The following is a 20,294-nucleotide window of genomic DNA, read 5'->3' as shown; positions in this document are numbered from 1 at the left end:
CATACTTCAACTTTTGATTGTTTACGTAATATGATTAAATTGATTAAGCTAGTAATATGTGGTACAATACTTTCCTGAGGTGTTGGGCAGCAGGTGCTACCACCCCCAGTCAACCCTTTGAGCAGAGCAGTCATCCAGCACTCTACAGTGTACTATGTTGCCAGGACTGATGGATATAGGTGGCCAACAGATTACATGAGATGGTTTTTTGCCTAACTAGAGGCTTATGTAAGTGTTCTAAGCATATTTAAAGTAGGCAAAGCAATGATGTTTGGCACGTTAGATGTAGTACATTCATTTTTTATTATTTTGGTTTTTTGAGAGAGGATCTTGTATAACCCAAACTGGCCTCAAATTCACTTATGTAGCTAAGGATTACCTTAAATTCCTGATTCCTTGCTTCCAATTCCCAAAGTTCTGGAATTATAGGCACACACCACCACATCCAACTTTGTGTGTGTGTGTGTGTGTGTGCGCGCGCGCGCACGCATGAGAGCACACATGAGTGTCTGCACTTGTACAAGTGCACAGGTGAGTATACGAGACTAGAGTTAGATGTCAGTGACTTTATGGCTCTCTACCCTTTTTTCTTTTTCTTTTTTTTTTTTTTTTTTAGACAGGGACTCTCACTGAACCTAGAGCTTGTCATTTTGGCTAGCCAGCAAGACCCTGGACTCTGTCTCAGAACCCCAATGCTCGACACTGCACCAGCTTACGTGGGTGCCAGGAGTCTGAAAGATCTTCATCCTTGCACAGCCAGCATTTTATACCGAGCCTTCTCCCCAGCCCTTAATGCATTTTTAGCTCATGATATTTTTATCTTATGGTGGGTTTATCAGTGAATCCTCATTGTGTGTGGTGCAGCCTCAGTAATCAAAGTATGTAGATATGTCTTCTTTCAATATTCCCCATCAATGCCTAAATAGTGTTAGGATAACATGATTACTCGTTTCTGCTCTGCTCTCCCCCAGTCCGTCTACTGACTCCCTTCCACAGACATATCTGAAGAAAGGCCATGCCTGGTGCCTTCCAGAGGAAGTTTAGTATCATTTAGGGATGGAGTAAGAGAGCAGTACTGGATTCTGTTCGGCAAGGGGCTGGATAGAGTACGAGGACCATGAGGACAACTAGGGTGAATATTAAAATGCCTCAACTTCTGGAGAGATTCTGACTTTGGAGATTCTTGGGACTTCAGAGAAGAAGCAAAGAGCCTAAGCACTGTAGTTGAAAGCTTGCTGCTGATCCTGGGCCAGAGAAGCCTGATTCTATCCCTGTCTCCAAGGCTAGGGAGTGCTGGGGAGCTGAGGCAGAACTAAGGCTTTCTCTTTGAGGGCCAGGCCTGGCAGCTTGCTTTCTCCAGCTTGCCCCTTCTGCAGCACCTTGCAGTCTGTTTGACTGGAAGCCAGACGTGAGAGGAGCCGTGAGTAAGCCAGAGGAAAACAATAAATATGCCTGATAAAGTCCTTAGGAGCTGAAGGGAAAAGAAACAGAACTCAGCACGAGAGATGGCAGCTTTGTTCAAGCTGTAACAGACTCAATTCACTAGACTGAAGGGGGGGCTGGTTATTACAAAGCTAGCAGCCTGTTGAGTGAAGTGGAGGAGATAGGTAAAAACACATCAGAAGAAAATGAACTAGAAGGCAGAGTCTTGGATGCTTAGTACTGTGCTGATTCGGATTAATCCCAGTGACCAGAAGATGCCCCCCTCCCCTTCTCCTGCTTAGGGTTAGCTGAACTAATCAGTGAGTCAGGGGAGAGCAGAGTGACATTAATTGATTAAACCTTGTAGATGACTTTGGAACCGAGGCTCAGATTAAGGACACCCACGTGGGAGAGAGTAGCTCTGGTTTTGTTTTTAGGAGTTAGGTGTGTTTACTATCATTGTAGTACCACAGTGCTGACCTTGTCCAGAGGATAAATGAGACTTGTTTAATACAACATCTAGTAATAGGAAGCTCCAGGAAGATAGTAATTATTTCCTCATCTGTGTTCAAAAATAGTGGTTTTAGGGCTGGGGGATGGCCTAGTGAATAAAACACTTGCTGCACAAACGTGAGCAATGGAATTGAGGTCCCTGGAGCACACATAAAAAGCTGGGCAGGTAGTGCAGTCTCCTGTAATCCCAGCACGCGGGAAGTAGAGAAGGAATCCTATGGCAAGCTGGCCAGCTAGTGTAGCTGGGATTGATGAACTCGAGTTTCACTGAAGGACCCTGCTTCAGTAAATCAAGTGGAAAGCTGTCAAGGAAGACCTCTAACATCAACTCTGAGCCTCCACAAGCACACGTGCACATGCGCACACATGTGCCCGTACACATTCAGACATGCACGTACATGAGACAGGATCTCATCAGACACCTTTGAATTTGTGCAGCCCAGGCTTTGTCAGTTTATCTTAGAACCCTGGAAGCCGGAGAATGCCTTTACTCTTTCATCACCCAAGGTGTGTTTCTCCATCTTTAGTGTCCTTCCATTCACCTGTGAATGCTGTTGGATACCACTGAGTTAAACACAAATTCTGACCGAGACAGTCTGAGAGCGTCCTCATTTCTAACAAGCTCCAAGGTGATGCTGATGCTGAACCCCAGCCCAGATAATGTAATGAGGATGCAGGTTAGGGGTTTGCCTCTCCTCTGTCACTGAATGAGTTTACCACTACGTTCTAGCAAGTAGGAAATGGGAGAGAGAGGGAGGAAGTAGAGAGTAGGCAATTTCCTTTTCATAGCCTCACCTTTTTACTTTGAAATTTCAAATCTGAATATTGAGTAATGGAGTGTACATTTAACACAGCTTTATCATTGCTGTCTTAGCAGTGTTATTTCAAGAATGTGACACAAGGTGAATACATCACATTCCCTCTTGCCTCAGCCTTTCCTGTGCTGGGATTACAGCTGTGTGCCAAGATCACATCAAAATCAATCTTAAATATTTTTCTGCAGCAAGTTTAATTAGAAATAATTTCAGTAATGATACATGAAGTGTAATTGTATTGAAAGCTCAAAATGACCTGAGTGGGTCCAAACATGCTTATCACAGCTGCTTTTTTGTTTGTGATACTTCAGTCTACAAAGTTGTACATTTTAAGTCTTCATTTTGTCCAAGTGACTTTCCAGTCCTCCTTAAAAATTCTACAACTTATACTGTCATAAAAAGAAAATATACATGCTGGTTGCTTTACAAAAATTCTGCCAGTCATATGCATCATACTACACAGGCAAGATAGTTAACTATTCGCAGTTGATTTATATCATCTTGTTTCACTACTATTGGTCTACAGTGTTGTGGAGGATGGAACCCCAGCTCTATGCATAAGGTAGGGAGCCTTCTACCATTTAGCTACAAATGCAAACGCCAAATTCTAAAATCCTGAGGAACACCTTACTTTTCAAAATGTTAAAAGAATACGGCTTTGATGTTTCAAAAATAGTGCTTTTTTACAGAGTTTGAGACACGAAAATATTTTGATGTGTTATCTTGGATATTAATTACATTTTTCAGGGTTATTTTAGCCCTCAACTGTACAGATTCTGTTCTTTTGGTTTGGTTTGGTTATGTAGATCATTGTAGTTATCCGAAAGCAAAAGATAAACTGTCAACACGAGTTCCCTGGTAACAAGAACTCAATTATTTTTGGATTACATCTGGATATAGAACCCCCATCCCCGTCCTGAAGGCCACTGTCACTTGCCCATTGCAGTGGGCAAGAACAGCCCAGAACCACCCTTCTGAGGATGTCAGCGCGGGCGCGAGGCGGTGCCATTGAGTCAGGGCTTCCTGCAATCACCAGCGCTGGGGTCTACTAACCTCTTGGAGGGAAGAACAGGCCTGCGGCGGGGCCGCGCGGTTCAGCGTCTGGTAGGCCTCCTGGCTCCTCTGACCCGCTTGATCGCGGAAGGGCGCAGAAACCCCGGCCCGCCGCCGGTGTCCACACACGCAAGCAAGGGCGGCTCAGCAGCTAGCAGCTGTCTTGTGCTTCCGCAGCGGGTGCGAGCAGCTTTGGGAGCCGGCAAGCCGGGAGCCTGGGACAGCTTGCGGGGCCCGCTCCCAAGATGGTGGCGTCGGCGTCAGTGAGGGCGGAGCCACATGGTGCAGCGGCCAATGATCTTCCGGGCTGCGCCGCCGGCGGAGCACGAGAGGCGGAAGTGCCGCGGGGCCGCCTTCTCCGTCCCGGCTGCGGCCCCTGCCGGTTACATAACCCGTCGCGGGGGCCCCGCAGTTCCACGTCCGGCTTCCCGGCTCCCCCAGGATGCGCTGAGCCCCGCGACGCCGTACGCTGCCGCCGGCTCCCGTCCGAGGTGAGGCAGCCGAGGCCTCGGCGGGTGCAAGTCGGGGCGGTGGGGAGGTCGCAGCGGCGACCCCGAGGGCACTGGCCAGCCGTGGGAGGCTGGGTTTCCCAGAGAGCGCGTCCTTCTACAGACCCCTGCGCGGCCCTGCTTCTTAGCGCCCAGGCTGTTTCCGTGGCAGCGGCGAGGGGCGCGGAGGGTCGTCGGGAGTTGGCCTTTTCGGGGACGCTCAGCCAGTGATCTCAGGAATTGGAAATGGAAAGGCAGCATCCTCTGGGTTTGCTGGAGGTGAGGGGTCTGGTCGTCTCGCCTCGCTCCCGCTTCTCTTTGGGGACTTGTTGCGCCGGTGGTAATTGCCGACTTTCTTGGCACTCGTGAAAGCCGAGGACCCTGCTTGGGGTTCCTCTGCGTCTTTTCATTCTGGTTTGTCTCCTCTGAATTGGAAGAAACGCTTGCCAAGGAGAAGGGGGGATCTATGGCCAGTGCTGTTTGCCTTCTCCTGGGAAAATTGGGGCGGGGCCGTGAAGGGGGGTACACCGGGGCCTTCCTGAATCTCCAGCAAATGCCCACCTGGCCCCGCTGGGTGTCAAAACCCAAGGCTTGGGGAGCGCAGGCTGCAATAAACATAAACTTTGGCTGTTTATTGATCTGTTAACTCTGCCAAGGCCTTGCTTGAGCCCTGTGCTTTTGGGTCATTCTTGTCACCCTTTGGTCTTGAAAGAAAAGAATAACAGCCTAACAGTGTGGCTCACTGTGGTGTCTAGAGTGCTAATCAAGAGAGAAAGTTGCCAGTTACAGAGGTTTTCCTTTGTCAAAGTACTGAAAGCCTAAAATCCAGCAGGCAAACCATACTGCTCCAGAAATCATTTATGCAAATACTTGAGTCCACATAGCCATGTGACATGGAGGAAAGTTTACAAGTCTTGTGACTGTTCCCAGTTAAAACGTCAGGAAAAGGGGGTCTGGGACAAAAAAACAAAAAACAAAACAAAAAAACAACCCAGTAAATAAGTACACACAGAGACGCAAACTCACCCATCGGTGAACTACTCAGTGAGTGTGGATAGGATTAAACACTAGAGGAACCTGAAGGGCCATCGTTCCAAGTGGTAAACAGGTCATGGCAGTAAGCGTAAATCCTCCCATCTCCCTCTTTTAGGGTCTTTGTGTGCAACAAGAACAATATGCAGGACATAAACCCCCTGAGAGTTGGGTGTGCTCTTCCAACAGGTTGTGGTTTGCTAGAATTTCAACTCACAGACCTAGACAGTTCCATGTCAGGCTTCCCTGGCTGAGTTTCTATGAAAATTGTTAAAACTTGTCACAGAATCAGGCCTGGTCTGTTATGAGCACACCAGCGCCAGCATAACACATACAATTTCGGTTGTGTTTGTTTTTTTAAGTCTGTGTGTCCTGTCTTTACCTCTTTAGTTGTAACTTGAAGAAACTTTGTCATTGTTTAACCCACACCCACACACAGTGTGGAGAGTATCTAGATTTGACTTGTCCAAGTTGCATAGCAACATGCTTCTGTCAGGAATGGAAGATGATTTCTGGATGTCAGATCTAAAGATAGTCCTGAACCAAGAGCAGAGTTTATGGATGACCAAGGGGTGTGCTGGTGCCTAGAGACTGTGAGTACCTCGGTGTACCTCTTAGTGCAGCATGGCTGTGGCAGCCTCAGCTCAGGTGGGTAGAGTCCCACATTGATCACAGGGAACAGACAGACGGAGACAGGAGTCTTTAGAACTTGAGTCCAGGCCAGAGCAAACACTGGATTGGATTCAGCAAATGGTTTTAAGTAACTCTGGTAACTTCAGGGCAGATTTCCTTACCTGTACATCACTCTTCTTAGCATGGCCTCTGATAGAGGCTGGCTGGCAGGATAGTTGAGGGTCTGTCTAAAGCCCAGATACTCACACTGCTCACTGGCCCATGTGTTTAAATGGCAAACACAAATATATAAGAGTTTACTCTCTTCACTGAGCACTAAGCGGGTTGCTCAGTGTTTATGGGGTGACAAGAAAGGTGTCTAGCCTGGGAGCTAGGACTTCCTGCAAACGTGGTTTGGGATCTAGAGTAATGCTGAGCAGTGCTTTAAGGAGCTCGAGCGCCTCAGTCCAGAGGTTGGCAGGACCTTAACAGTAACCCTGAGGTGGAGTCCAAGCTAAGATGGTCAGGAAAGTGACAGCAAATAAGGTAACTTTGTCCTATGTTTCAGCTCAGACCCCTTTCCATGTCTTTACCTCAGTCAGAGTCCACCTGGCCAGGAGAGAAAGCACCCTCAAAATGATGGTGAGATTCAGCCAGATGTGGTGACGCACACCTGTATTCTAGTATTCGAGAGGCAGAGACTGGTGGATCTCTGTGAGTTCAAGACCAGCCTGGTCTATATAGTGAGTTCCAGGACAGTGAGGACTACATAGAGAGATCTTGTCTAGGGGGTTGTGTGTGGAGGTGATGAGACTCAATTGTGAGTGTTACAACAGAGATTTTCAAATGTTTCTTCAAATTATAAGTAGATAACTACCTATTATGTCCTAAAATAGACTCTTAATACTGTGGTGATATTTATAATCTAAGAAATAAAGCTTGCCTGAAGATCAGAGGACAGAGCCAGCCACAGAGTTAAACATAGAGGCCAGACAGTGGTGGCACACACCTTTAATCCTAGCACTTGGGAGACAGAGATCTGTCTGGATCTCTGTGAGTTCAAGGCCACACTGGGCTATATGAGATTGATCCAGTCTAGGAGAGAAACAGAGTCAGGCAGTGATGGGCATATAAGGTGTGAGGAGACAGGAACTAGAGAGCTTTTGACGAGGGCTCAGGGGCATTCAGTCAGAGGATTCGTGAAGTTGGCAAGGTGAGAAGTGGCTGTGGCTTATTCCTTTGTCTCTCTGATCTTTTAGCATTTACCCCAATATCTCGCCCTGGGTTTTTATTATAAGACCATTTAGGCTTCATGCAACATAATACTGCCTTTTACTTTTATTATTTATTTATTTTGGGTTTTGGAGACAGGGTTTCGCTGTGTAGCCCTGGCTGTTCTGGAACTTACTCTGTAGCCCAGGCTGGCCTCCAACTCACAGAGAACCGCCTGCCTCTGCCTCCCATGTGCTGGGATTAAAGGTGTGCGCCACCACCAGCCAGCCTTACTACTGTGTTGTAAAGCCAGCATCCTAGGAATAGCGTGGTATTTTAAGCACTGATGCTAGAAATAAGTGTCCAAACAGAGATTCAGAGTTCCAAGGAAGAGGAGGTGTTGTAAGTAGAGACAAAGAACGAACTGGAGGGAGTTCTGTTGCCTTGGTTTCCGTAGAAGATGAGGGTATTTTGCTGCTTTAAAAGGCTTTTTAGGGCATAACAACATAGACTTCTAATCCTAGTGTTCAGGAGGTAGAGACAGGAGGATTGTCACAAGTTTGAAGCCAGCCTGAAGTATAGAATGAGTTTTCAAGTAAGCATGGGCTACATAGCAAGACCATGTCATAAGCAAGTAGACTGGTTTTGAAAGCTCCCAGCTTTATTGTTTGCTTGCTTGTTTATTTGTTTGTTTGTTTTTGTGGAGTTGTTATTGTTACCAAAAGAATAAAATGAAATAGAAGGACTGGAGCGATGGCTCACAGTTAAGAATGCTTTTCTTCCAGAGGACTTGGGTTTGGTTCCTAGCCTACATGGCCACTCACACCACCTAAAACTCCAGCTCCAGGGGATCTGCTGCCCTCTTCTGGCCTCCATGGTCACTGAGCACCCATAGAGTGCGCTTAAACACATTCAGGTATACACACAATAATAAAGAAATCTTTAAAATAAATAAAATGAAGCTGGTGTGATGGCTCATGCCTGTAATCCCAGCCCTGGTAAGGCTCAGGTTGAGGCTGGAGAATCAAGAGTTTGATACTGGGGGGCAGGGGTTGGAGATACGGCTCAGTAATTACGAGTGCTTGCTGCTCTTGTAGAGGACCTCTTTGGAATCCAGTTTCAGGCACTCGCGTGGTAACACACATAATCACATAATCATCTGGAACTTCAGTTCCAGGGGATCCAATGCCCTTTTCTGGCTTCAAGACACCAGGCCCCCTCAGAGTTCATGAACATACATGCCAATGAAACACCCATATACATAAAACAAAAATGAATCCCCTTCTTTTCAAGAGTTTGATGCCAGCCTGTGCTGATAACTAGCACAGACTACTAGCAAGACCGTGACTCAAAAAGACATTTTTCCCTTTTGTTCCTGAAATGGGGTTGATTTGGGCACAATGGCATGGAAATAGGTGGGTGTGGGTTTTTTTTGTTTTTGTTTTTTGTTTTGTTTTGTTTTTTTTGTTTGTTTGGGTTTTTTTTTTTTTTGGTACTGAAAGGGTTCTTTTCTGGAAAATGTTGATACCATAGGGTTTCTGTCATTCCCGTGGTGTTCAAAGTGCTGTGGAGTGCTGCTCACATTTCTGTCTCGGAAAGACGCCTGCTGGAACTGCACTTGTAACCTGTTCAGAAGTGGCTCACCCGTGCGCTCTGATACTCCTCTCTGGGTCCGACATGTGCTGCCGCTTTCCTGCTCGAGTTTCCGGTTACTTGCCTTATCCTCCGGCCTCTGCTTTGAACCTTTCACTGAAGTGTGTCAAAGTGCGCTACCTAGCAAATGAACAGAGTCTGGGCACACGTGCCGCCCATCAGCTGCTAACCAGGCAAACCCTCTCCTTATGAAAATCATTTCCCTCATAGGACCTACAAGAAACTAGTAACAGTTGTATGGGGGTGGGATGAGCACAGAATTTTTAATTCTGCCTTCTGTTGTACTTTTTTTTTTCTTTTCTTAAAAAGTATGTATTTTGGGTTGGGGATTTAGCTCAGTGGTAGAGCGCTTGCCTAGCAAGCGCAAGGCCCTGGGTTCGGTCCTCAGCTCTGACAAAAAAAAATATGTATTTATTTTATCTTATGTGTGTGCATCATGTGTGTGGTGCTGGCAGAGGTCAAAAGAGGATGTCAGATCCCCTGGAAACAGACTTATGTAATGTGAGGGTGCTGGGAACTGAACCTGGGTCCTCTGGAAGACCCGTCAGTGCTCCTAACCACTGAGCCACTCTCCAGCCCCTGCACTTGTTTTCTTTTGCAGTGGTAAGGACTGAACCTAGGGCCTTGTGCGCACGAGGCAAATGCTTCACCAGTGAGCTACAGCTGCAACCCACGCATTTTCACATGTAGTTTAAGAGTATCCCTCTCCTTCTAAGAGGAGGAGAGTTTTTTTTAAGGCTTTTATGAAGTGATTACCTTAAAACTTGTAAAAGCTTTTAATTTTGGATTTTGTATAACCACTAGTGCTTTTGCAAGTCTGCTCAGCAGTCCACCTCCAAGTGCCTCCTGTTGCTTTAATCTGTGTTTAGAACAGTTATTTCCAGCATCAGTGCCCAGGTGCCTTGCAGAGGTTTACAGGCTTTACAAGGCAGCTCTTCGGCTGTAGCACTTAGTAGATCTTAATTCTACTCAGAATCTGAAGACACTGTAAGGTTTCTTTGTCATTAATTAAAACAACCCATGAGATTATTTTAATATAAAATGTGTGTAGAATTTTCACACTGTATCTAAAAGTATTTTTGATAACAAAATAACCCAAGCTCATTGCAGAAGGCTCAAATAATATGAACATGAGTAGCGGAGAGCATAACATCTGACATAATTGAGGAAAATTGAGACAGGAGCATGATGATCTTTTAAGATGTCCTTTAAGATCTGCTGCTGCTTCTGCTTAGTGGTAGAATGGGTACCCAGGGTGCCTGAGGCCTGAGATTGATTCCGAGTGCCAAAATAACAACTAGCTGACTTCATGATCAGGTGGTAATTTATACAAAGTTCAACGTAAATGGAAACAACAGAGGAGAGAGAAAACACTTTTTAAAAACAACCTCCATTAGAGATGGAAAGATTGATGAGGCAGGGGGTTGGCCTGGTGCAGGTGAGAGGCGCTGAAACCAAACCCTGTCCTATGCTTTCTTAAGCAGAGCAGCCAGATTTCCATTCCCCCACTGCCCACACCAGCCGGAAGGGTTCTTGTAGCTGTTCTCTAGACAGCAGCAGCAGAAGAGTTCTTGGGTGGAATGAATCCTAAAGGAAGTCCAGCCTGACTCCTGACTCTGTCAGTCAAGTATGCCAAGCAGATGTTTTCCTGTCTGTTTCAGGCAGGGTCTTGTATAGCCCAGGCTGGTCTCAAACTTTCTCTACAGCTGAGGATGATCTTGGACTTCTGAGTTTCTAACCCAAGTGCTGGGTTCTTTTGTTTGTTTGTTTTTGAAACAGAGTGTTGAAATGTAGCCCAGGCTGGCCTAGAATTCTTTATGGCACCCCGGTTGGTCTTGAACTCATCATCCATGTGCCTTAGCCCTCCGAGTGCTGGGGATATATGTGTGTACCACCGCTCTCGGCAGCATTTTACTAGCTCTTTTATTCCCACCTTCTGAAGTCCGGTATTATCTGAAGGTAGTTTTGTTTTCAAACCCTTCCACTGAATTGAGTTGGGAATTCATTCTGAGAGCACTTACTCCATCTGGCAGTTCCTCCCCTGACCCCAGCAGTCTGTTCTTTGTCTGTGGGCTCCATCCAGACAAGCCTCATCCTGTGTGTGCTGACTGTTCCGGTAACACCTGACAGCACCTGACAGCACAGAACACATCATCCAGCTCTTACTTTTCAGTACCAAGAACAGGAGATGCCTTATTTAGATTTTTTTTTTTTTTTTGGTCACCTGACACAAGCAAGGGTCATCTGGGAAGGACCTCAGTTGAGAAAATGCCTCCATCAGACTGTCTGTAGGCAAGTCTGTAGATACACCATCAGATTGTCTGTAGGCAAGTGTGTAAGGCTTTTTTGTGGTTAATGATTGGTGTTGGAGGGCCCAGCTCACTGGGGTGGTGGCACACGTGGGTAGATGGTCTGAGTTGTACAAGAAAACAGTCTGAGCATGCTGTGAAGGGCTAGCCGGTAAGCAGCACCCTCCATGGTCTCTGTTTCAGGGCCCACTTGCAGGTTCCTCCTGGCTTGTACTCCCGCCTTGACTTCCCTCAGTCACGGACTGTCATCAGAATGTGTCAGCCAAATAAGCCTTTTCCTTTCCAGATTGCCTTTGGTCAGAGTGCTTGATCATAGCAGTAGAAAGCAAACTAAGACAGATTTGCCCAAAGCTCTTTGGTGAGCAGCCACTGGGTTTGGTCTCTGTCACATCTTCTGGCCTCAGCTGTGTGTTTTCTTTTCCACCTGGGCCCCTGCTCTTTCTGCTCATCCAGCCTGATGTTGAACGTGAAAAGAGCTGCCAACCAGCCAAACAGAGAGACACCATGTAGACCTCTTCTCCTGGAACTCCAGTGTGTCTTGGGACACTCCGGGGAGGATGCAGGAGAAGGGTTTCTGCTGTTTTTCTTGTGGTCTCTCCCTATGGTCGGAGAAGGTCCCAGATCAGTTGGGAGCACCTCTCACATTGACTAATATACTTTTTGTCATGGGATTCCTCTAGCAAACTGTAGTTGAGTGTATAGTAAATGGGACCCCAATGTGCCACCCTCATCTGTGTGGCCAACAATTTCTGAGCTCTGCTCATTGCTGAGGATCTAGTCTCCTGAGCAAAGCCTGACTTTGTCATACAAATTTGATAAATTAACAATTAGATAGATTTTTAGTTTGAAATGCAGAGAATTTTTGACTCAAAGGTAAAAGATTGGGTCTGGACTCTGGACCTCACCATCTGATGCTATTTTTATAAGAGATGTAACGAACATGTGGTCAAATATGCACCTTAATAAACAAGATCTATGTGGATTGGGGGACAGGTTGGTACTATTTGATGTTTTGAGGTAGGATCTGGCTGTGTATCACATGCTGTCTCAAACTCAGTATTGTCCTGCCTGAGCCTCGAGTCCTGGGGTCACAGATGTGCATGATCCCACCTGGCTTCCATATGTGTATGTTGTTTTTTAAACAGCCTTATATATTCCACACTGGCCTCAAACTCGCCCTGTAACCAAGAATGATTTGAACACCCGATCCTCCCGTCTTCACCTCCTAAGTTCTATGATTAGAGTTAATGTGCGTCACCCAGTCTAGTTCATGTAGTACTAAAGATTGAACCCAAGGCTTTGTGCTTGATAGGCAAGCACTCTACTGAGCCAGACCCTCAGCCACATTCTGTATAGTTTTTGATTGCTAGCACCATTAATTTTTTTAGCTAGTTCTAGAATCTCCAGGTGGAATCCTCTTGTATCATTTTGCATTTGAAGAGATGTGTCTCAAATCATATGTGCTCAATATATATGATATGGGCTCCCTTAGGAGCATGAAAGCTTGGGTTTTAAGAGGGAGGTTGTTTGGAAATAGAGAGGTGGGTGTTTGTTTCTTGTCACTCTGAAAATTATTCATTTTCCTACTCTGCGGTTTTGGAAGCAGCACAGGCAGCTATGGAGATGGCTTCTCACCCACAGGCAGCTGCTCATTTGAACAAACAAGCTGTGAATCGTGGTTGTTGCTTCCTTCACGCTCCGCTCTAGGCCCTGAGCCCATACTACTGAGGTAGTACTAGACAGTGTCCTCTCTATCACTAGTGTGTGTTTCCTACGGAAGGAGCTGACATTTTATTTGTGTTGGCTTTCTCGAATCAGTAAACCTTGTGTGGGTGGACTCTCACAGGGGACTTTGGGCCTGTGGTTCCTGCTTGCTCGTGGGGGAGCTTTGGGTAATCTTGCCTCATGCTTTGAGTGAGGAAAGCAGGAGGCAGCAGACGTTTGTAAAATGAAGGTAATGTTGAAGGTGAAGGAAGTGGTACACACATTGTGTTTATAGCCTGTCAGAGAGGTGTTTGCATGAAAGATGCTGTTGGGGATGTCAGTGGAGCATGTGCAGGCCAGCAAGAAGCTGTGGGGCTGATCTTGTAGAAGTTTCCAGCTTGTGTCAGAGTTGGTTTTAGAATCTTGAAGCCCTGGCTGAACAGTGGAAGCACACTGCTGCCTTGAGACCCAGTGATCCTAGGATTGACTTGGGGTTGTTGTGAGCCCACCACACTTCAAAACTAAAACAAACAACGACTCCCCCCCCCCCAAAAAAAATAAACCATTTAAAATAGAAACCAGGACACCTCGCTCCAAAATGTTTCAGCATGTATTTCCTGAAGAAGACCTTGCCCTGTGAGACCTCTGCCTCATCAAGAAAATGAACAGCTGTTTCATAATACTGCCCATCTACCAGCCAGCCTGTGTTCAAGGTCCACTGAAATGTTTGATTTTCTTTTTCATGGTACAGGTTTAGGCATCACATTGGGTTCTAGATTGTCTCTTTCCATTTGTTTTTTTCTTTTTTCTTTCATTTACTTTTGTATCTTTAATGTGTGTGACCTTTTGAAGAGACCAGATATGAAAGGTTACTTGTCTGTTGGATGTCATTTCCTTTATTGCTGTATGTCCAGCACCCACTGCAATCAGGAAGTTGGGTCTGAAGGCTGTGGTTAGGTCCAGGCCCAGTGATTTTTCAGAACCCCCAAAGGCTTGGGTGGTATCCCGCTGGTCATAGCCAGAGGCACAGGACACTAGAGAGAGAGAGGGAGAGGGAGAGGGAGAGGGAGGAGAGGGAGGGGGAGGAGAGGGAGAGGGAGGAGAGGGGGAGGGGGAGAGGGAGGAGAGGGGGAGGGGGAGAGGGAGAGGGAGGAGAGGGAGAGGGAGATTGGCCTGTTAGCTTGGGGTCTGTCCTTGTTTGCACACACTGAGTCCTGGGTGCTAAGTACTTTGTGTTTGTGCCTTGCACCTGGCCCTCAGCAGCCCTCATCTGTTGATCTCACACTCTTTGAGGAGCTTTGCTGGACTTGGAGATTTTCTCCTGAGATTCCACAGTGGTGACCCTGAGTGTCAGCATTTCTGCTTTGACCTGGTTGTTCTGTAAGTCCTCCTCAGCCATGGAAATTAACTACCAGTTCCTCCCAGAAAGATAGACTAAATGTGTAGTCCTTTCTTTTGAGTTACCTGCTTCCTACTGAAAGAAAAAGAGCAGCTGTTTCCCTTTGGTGGAGTTCAGCACTTGACTTTCCCAGGCCTAGGCTACAGAGTGTGTTCCAGACCAGCCTGGACAACTTAGGGAGCCCTTGTCTCTAAGACAGGGCTGGCAGCATAGCCGTGAGTGTGATCCTCAGCCCCCCTTCCCCATAGTCATCAGCATCTGGTTACTCTCAATGTCTCAGAGTTTCTCTTGCTAGACATGGAGGAGAGGCAGTATGTGACCTTCTCTCTGGTAGTGAAGCCAGTGCCATTTGCCCTGAATATCTGATCATTCACTAGGTTCCACCCACTGGACTGCTTGAAGGGGTTTGCTGAGCCCATGTCTTCTTTGACACTGGGCCAAAGTCAGAATCATTTGTTAGAGTCATTTGTCTCTTCCAAGTGAAGGGGCAGCAGTTGAGAGATGGAAGACCAGCCAGGCAGGAGCTGTGGTCACTCTAGGGGAGAGCTGAAGGGTGGGGTGCAGCTCAAGAGGAGAGGAGAGAGACATAGACTAGAGGCCATCAGCTCTTCTCCATCTGCGGAGTGGAGGCAACCACAGAAGAACCTCCTCTCCATCATGGGAAGCTCTTAGCGGTCTCCACTCACCCACCTCCCGGGTTAACTTAGAGAAGGAACAGGTAAGCAAGCCTGCAGGTGATGCTGTCTCCTCTCTCCACAGGTGTGAATGACAGAGGTGGTGCCTTCCAGCGCCCTCAGCGAGGTCAGCCTGCGCCTCCTCTGCCACGATGACATAGACACCGTGAAGCACCTGTGTGGCGACTGGTTCCCCATTGAGTGAGTGCTGGGCACTGTATTCCCAGTGGATGGGATGCACAGATGCGTAGTTCCTGAGACTGGTTCCCCATTGCGTGAGTGCTGGGCACTGCATTCCCAGTGGATGGGATGCACAGATGCGTAGTTCCTGAGACTGGAAGAGGCATCGGGGTCTGGCAGGCCATAGTGGTCCATAGGTGCTATCTCAAGATGGCAAACTAGGCAGTGAACCTCAGGCCTCCATTCTGATCCGCTGCTCACCTTCCTTAAAAGGTCCTGCTGAGAAATTTTACTTACAGAGATGTCCAATCCTGCATGTAATCAGGAAATTTAGTATCAACTTCAGTGTAAGAAATTGGTTAAGATATATTGATATGTATATGTGAAAATGCAGTGTTGCTGGAATGCTAGAATTCAGGAAATGGAAGCATAAAAAGGTCGAGTTCAAGGCCAGCCTGAGATACATATTGAGCTTTAAGCCAGCATGGACTGTGGGAAAGACCCTGTCTTTAAAGAGGGTCATTAGTTATCCAGGAATAAAATCTGTCGAAGTGGTGACAAAACTCCTTCCCTTCCTTCTTCTTTCTTTTACTAAATATTAAGTGAAAGCAGACTAGAGTACAAATACACACCATATTCCACTTTGATTTAAAAATATGCCTAGGATAAAAACCTCTGTATACTGTAGAGGAAGGAAAAGGATCCTGCCCCTCATAAGAATCGTGGCCAACACTTTAATAAAAGACATGTTAGCAGGAGAAGAGAATAACACATTTATTTGACCTCAGTCTTCTGACCTGGAAGCCTTCATATTAAGGATCCGAAGACCAGTGGTGAGTTCTCCTTTTCTGTGCTTAGGTTCAATGAAGCATGGATTGTCATATAGAGATTATTGGACAAAGAATATTATCTACTAATGGATTGAAGGTGGAAAACACAGTGAGGCCCAGAATCTGCTCAGATTCTTCTTGGACTCTTTGTAGCAGTCCCTCTTTCTAGGTATAGAGTAGACCCTTCTGGAATGAGGGTGTGTTAATTTCCTCATTGCTATGACCAAAATAGCTGACAGAAACAACTTAAGGATGACAAGTTTATTTTCCACATTATTTCAGAGGTTTCAGGCTCTTGTGGCAGAGGGTTGTGGGGGTAGGCAGCTCACATCACAGTGGACAGGGGGTAAAGGGAGTAGTAACAGAAGACCACAAGCATGCTTATTGCCCCTAAGGGCATGGCCTCAGTGACCTACTTCCTCCGGCCACGCCCCACCTGCCATGGTCCTACATTTCCCAGTAGTCTGTAGTGTCAGTGCCTCCGCAGACACACTCAGAAGTGTGGTGTATTAATTAATCTCCTGGGCGCTTGTCAGTCTAATCAAGCTGACGATCAAGATTAATAGTGGGATTAGATCTGTTGTCAGACAAGCTAGGACAAAGACTTTCTTCATGGCTACCTCCTACACAGAACATCAGGTTGGCTGTGGAAGAAAGGGACTCTTCTGGTTGCTGTGGTTCATATTGGAGTCGAAGAATTCTAGGTTCATGGCTTACCTTAGGGGAGAGAATGAGAAACAAGATGCAGGATGCCTGAGAGGTTCATATCTGGACCTTCACTGCTGGGGATCATCTACTGAGCCCCCAAAGTTCAATACTCAGCATTTTGAGGCACAGTGGATTATTAGTACCTGTGGGTTCCTGTGTTTTTACTTGCCTTGTGTCTAGATTATTGTATGATATGAAAAAGGATTTTCTTAGTGAGACAGACAGACACAAACTTTGAAACATTAAAGCTAAGCAGGTCCTTTAAGTCATTGGTGTTTTGTGACTCCTTGCCTTACACTTGTTACTCCGTGGCAGCAGAAAAGTAGGGACACATCCCCCCAAAATGCATCTCTGTTGAAATGTATAAATTGCCAACTTCTTAGGAGTGTGGGCTCACAGTACTTTGTAAGATAGAACATACACTATCCTTGAAGCTAGTGATCCCACTACTGAAAGTAGTCCCAGGGAATGAGGGTGTCATAAGGATAGCAGAGAGGCCTGCTGAGGACTGTCTGGGGCTGTATAGAGCCACTGAGTGTAACCTGTACACCCCTCAAGTACCTGGCTGTCAGCCCCTCCTGCCCCTTGGCCACGTGCCTTGTCCCCGCCCATATCTAGAAAGGTATTGTAAACTCTGTTCTGCACACCCATGGACTTCGGCTCTCCTGGAATCACCTCGTCTGGTCGTCAGTGTGGAACCCTTCACGGAGGACCATTTGCGGCAGTCAGTCTCTCTCCACATGTGGGTCCTGGGAATGGAACCTGGCTGCAAGCCCCAGCACCTGCTGAGCCGTCTCCCCAGTCCTCACGGGACTCTCCATAGATTACCCCGGTGTCCGTGGGTCACTGAGGGCCCTCAAGTCTCAGCTCACACTGAGACACAGGCTGCCCTGTGCTGTTCCTCCAGGAACTATCTGTGGAGACAGTTTCTTTCTTTTCTTTTTTTTTTTTTTTTTTGGTTTTTCGAGACAGAGTTTCTCTGTGTAGCAGTGGAGACAGTTTCATTGGGAGCTTTCCCCTTTTACATAAAAAGTTCCCACTTGGACAGGTGGCTCCTCTGAGAACACAGCTGGGAGGCTCCTAGAGACTGGTAGGCCGGGCAGCCTCGAATCCCCGTGACTCGCTGCAGTGTGCTCTCTCCCTCAGGTACCCAGACTCATGGTATCGTGACATCACGTCCAACAAGAAGTTCTTCTCTCTTGCTGCAACCTACAGAGGTGCCATCGTGGGAATGATAGTAGCTGAGATAAAGAACAGGACCAAAATACATAAAGAGGTGTGTCTGTGCGACAGCGACACATTGCCAGCTCTGGCTTGTGTCTCAGCAGCTTGTGAACCACACTGATAGCCAGTGGGTTTATTTATATGTGGGTGTGACCACGTGGGCTTTTCTTCTAAAGATTTATTATTATTATTATTATTATTATTATTATTATTATTATTATTATTTAATTATGTGCATGCATGTATGTCTGTGTGGGGTTGCATCGTGAGCTGCCCACTATTAAACTCAGGTCCTCTGCAAGAGCAATACGTGTTCTTAACTGCTGAACTATTTCTCCAGCCCCAGTGGCATGTACTTTTGTACATGGCATAATATGAATAACGAATAGGACCTACTAGTGGACTTGATAAAGATGGCCATTTTGAAATAGGAACAAACAGAGTGGTACACTGGAAATCTGCCCCATTGCTGTGTGAAGTGACAATGCCTGTGATTTGTGCTGTTGGTGTCATCACAGAAGTGCCAGTCTGTTAGGGATTAGTGAAAATGTATTTCTTTTTATCCAATTTCATGGACCACTCAAAGACTTACCTCCCTCCGAACCCTCAAGGACTCGGGCGACTGCTTCCAGTATAGACTGGAAGGCCGTAGCTGTAAACGGTGTTCTTTGTGGTTGATTTCCCTTAGAAGTCTCCTGCTGATTTTGGTCATGGCAATGGAGCAGTGTTATTATGTACTTAAGGAAAGAGAATCCCATCAGCCGGCAAATGATTGTGTTTGGCTTGAGGTTATTCTTTCTTGTTTCCTTTGTTTTGTCTTTTTCCTTCCTTCTTCCCTGCCTGCCTGCCTGCCTTCCATTCATTTGTTTGTTTGTTTAGGGGCAGGGTTTCATTGTGTACTAGCTGGCCTGAAACTCAGATCTGCCTGTGTCTGCCTCTCAAGTGCTGGGGTCCAAGGTGTGCACCCCATACCCAGCTTGCTTGAGGTTGTTTCTTTAAAAGTGCAGGAAGTGAGACGGACCTGTATAGCTCAGTGGCAGAGTGCTTGAGTCCCATTCCTAGTGGAAGAGGAAGAAACATCTCTTCTACGATCCCAGACCACTAAAGGTTACCCCATCGCACACAGAATTACACCTTGGCATGTTGTTGGTTGGTTTTGTCCAGTCCAGCTTCCTTGAGCCGCTGCCTCACGTTGTTCGTTGCTGAGATAGAGAGAAAGCAAGGGCCAGTATCCCTTGGATCCGCTGTCTTGTATTGGATACTGTTTCCCTTGCCCACACCTTGTTTCCTCGTGATCCCTCCTTGGCGCTTTTCCCTGGTGGTTGTCCACTTCCACCGTGCACATAGCCCGAGGGTCTCTTAACTATGCTTACCCGTTCCACAGACTCGGGGCCCCTCTTTTGTCTAGGTTTTTGACTAGCATCATTAGCTTAGGGCTTCTGTTAACTAGAGCAGCGAGTTTATCCCCTCCCCAAGTTTGCTGTGTCCAGGTTCGCTGTAGATAGAGCTAAGCAGGGTCAGAGGGCAGGGCCTGGTCCAGCACATGCCTAACACATAGTAGCTACTTGGTAAATGGGAAGCAGAAAAGACAAGTTGCCTGGTATCCTTTCTTGGAAGAGAAAACCTTACAAATGGCAGATCTTTCTTGTTATTAGAAGGTTGGAATAACATGAGAACCTCATGGTCAGAGTCATGACTCAGGAGGCATTTGTGTCCATTACAAGAGATGGAGTACCATGCTATAGTACATCACAGTGTGCCACTCTGCCCAGCATGGGCAGCAGAGCAGAGTGGATAACTGTCTTAACCTGCTTTTCATAGTCACCAGGGACAGTATGTTTTTCGTTATAAACTTTAAAACTTTGCACTTGGATATGGTTCAGCAGTAAAAATATGACAGGCTGAGTTCCCAGCACCTTCATAGAGGAGGGAGAGAACCAACTCCCAAAGTTGTCCTCTGACCTCCACACAGCGATGTTACGCATGCATGCTCACCCCTGACACACAAATGAATGTTAGGCAACTTTTCACTTGCCCCCTGTCTCATGTCATGGCAACTGTATCACTGCTTGTTGACAACCTATATGTGACCACTCTGGACAATCATTCTTTTTTGTTTTCCTTTTGTGGTGGGATCAGACCAATGGCCTTATGTCTGCCAGACATGCATTCTACTGTTTAGCTACAACCCCATTCCCAGACATTTGTCTCTTAACTTATTGTAATGTTACTGGTTCTGGCATAAAGTACCCATCTAATCCACCATCCCCAAGAAAAGCTCCTCGTGGAGCCGGGTAATGGTGGCACGTACCTTTAATCCCAGCACTCAGAAGGTAGAGGCAGGCGAATCTCTATGAGTTCGAGGCCAACCTGGTCTCCAGAGCGAGTTCCGGGACAGCCTCGAAAAGCTACACAGAGAAACCCTGTCTCAAAACCTTAAAAAAAAAAAAAAAAAAAAAAAAAAAA

General features: G+C 46.6%; 1 protein-coding gene across 2 annotated transcripts in view; it reads left to right on the top strand.

Moving 5' to 3' along the window:
* Positions 1-20,294, top strand: part of Naa60 (N-alpha-acetyltransferase 60, NatF catalytic subunit) — a 29,490-nt gene that overhangs the window by 6,291 nt on the left and 2,905 nt on the right. Inside the window, exons 1-3 of one of the 2 annotated variants that reach the window (XM_059270117.1) lie at positions 4,146-4,294; positions 14,972-15,087; positions 17,751-17,880. In XM_059270117.1, coding sequence (XP_059126100.1) covers positions 14,978-15,087; positions 17,751-17,880 — 240 coding nt within the window. In that variant the 5' untranslated portion in view covers positions 4,146-4,294; positions 14,972-14,977. Of the gene's footprint in view, positions 1-4,145; positions 4,295-14,971; positions 15,088-17,750; positions 17,881-20,294 lie in introns of those variants that run through there. The other variant, XM_059270115.1, reaches the window with a different exon arrangement.

This window comes from Peromyscus eremicus, chromosome 8a, assembly GCF_949786415.1.
Source record: "Peromyscus eremicus chromosome 8a, PerEre_H2_v1, whole genome shotgun sequence".
Classification (NCBI taxonomy): Eukaryota; Metazoa; Chordata; class Mammalia; order Rodentia; family Cricetidae; genus Peromyscus; species Peromyscus eremicus.
This window is presented reverse-complemented; position numbering and strand designations above follow the sequence as displayed.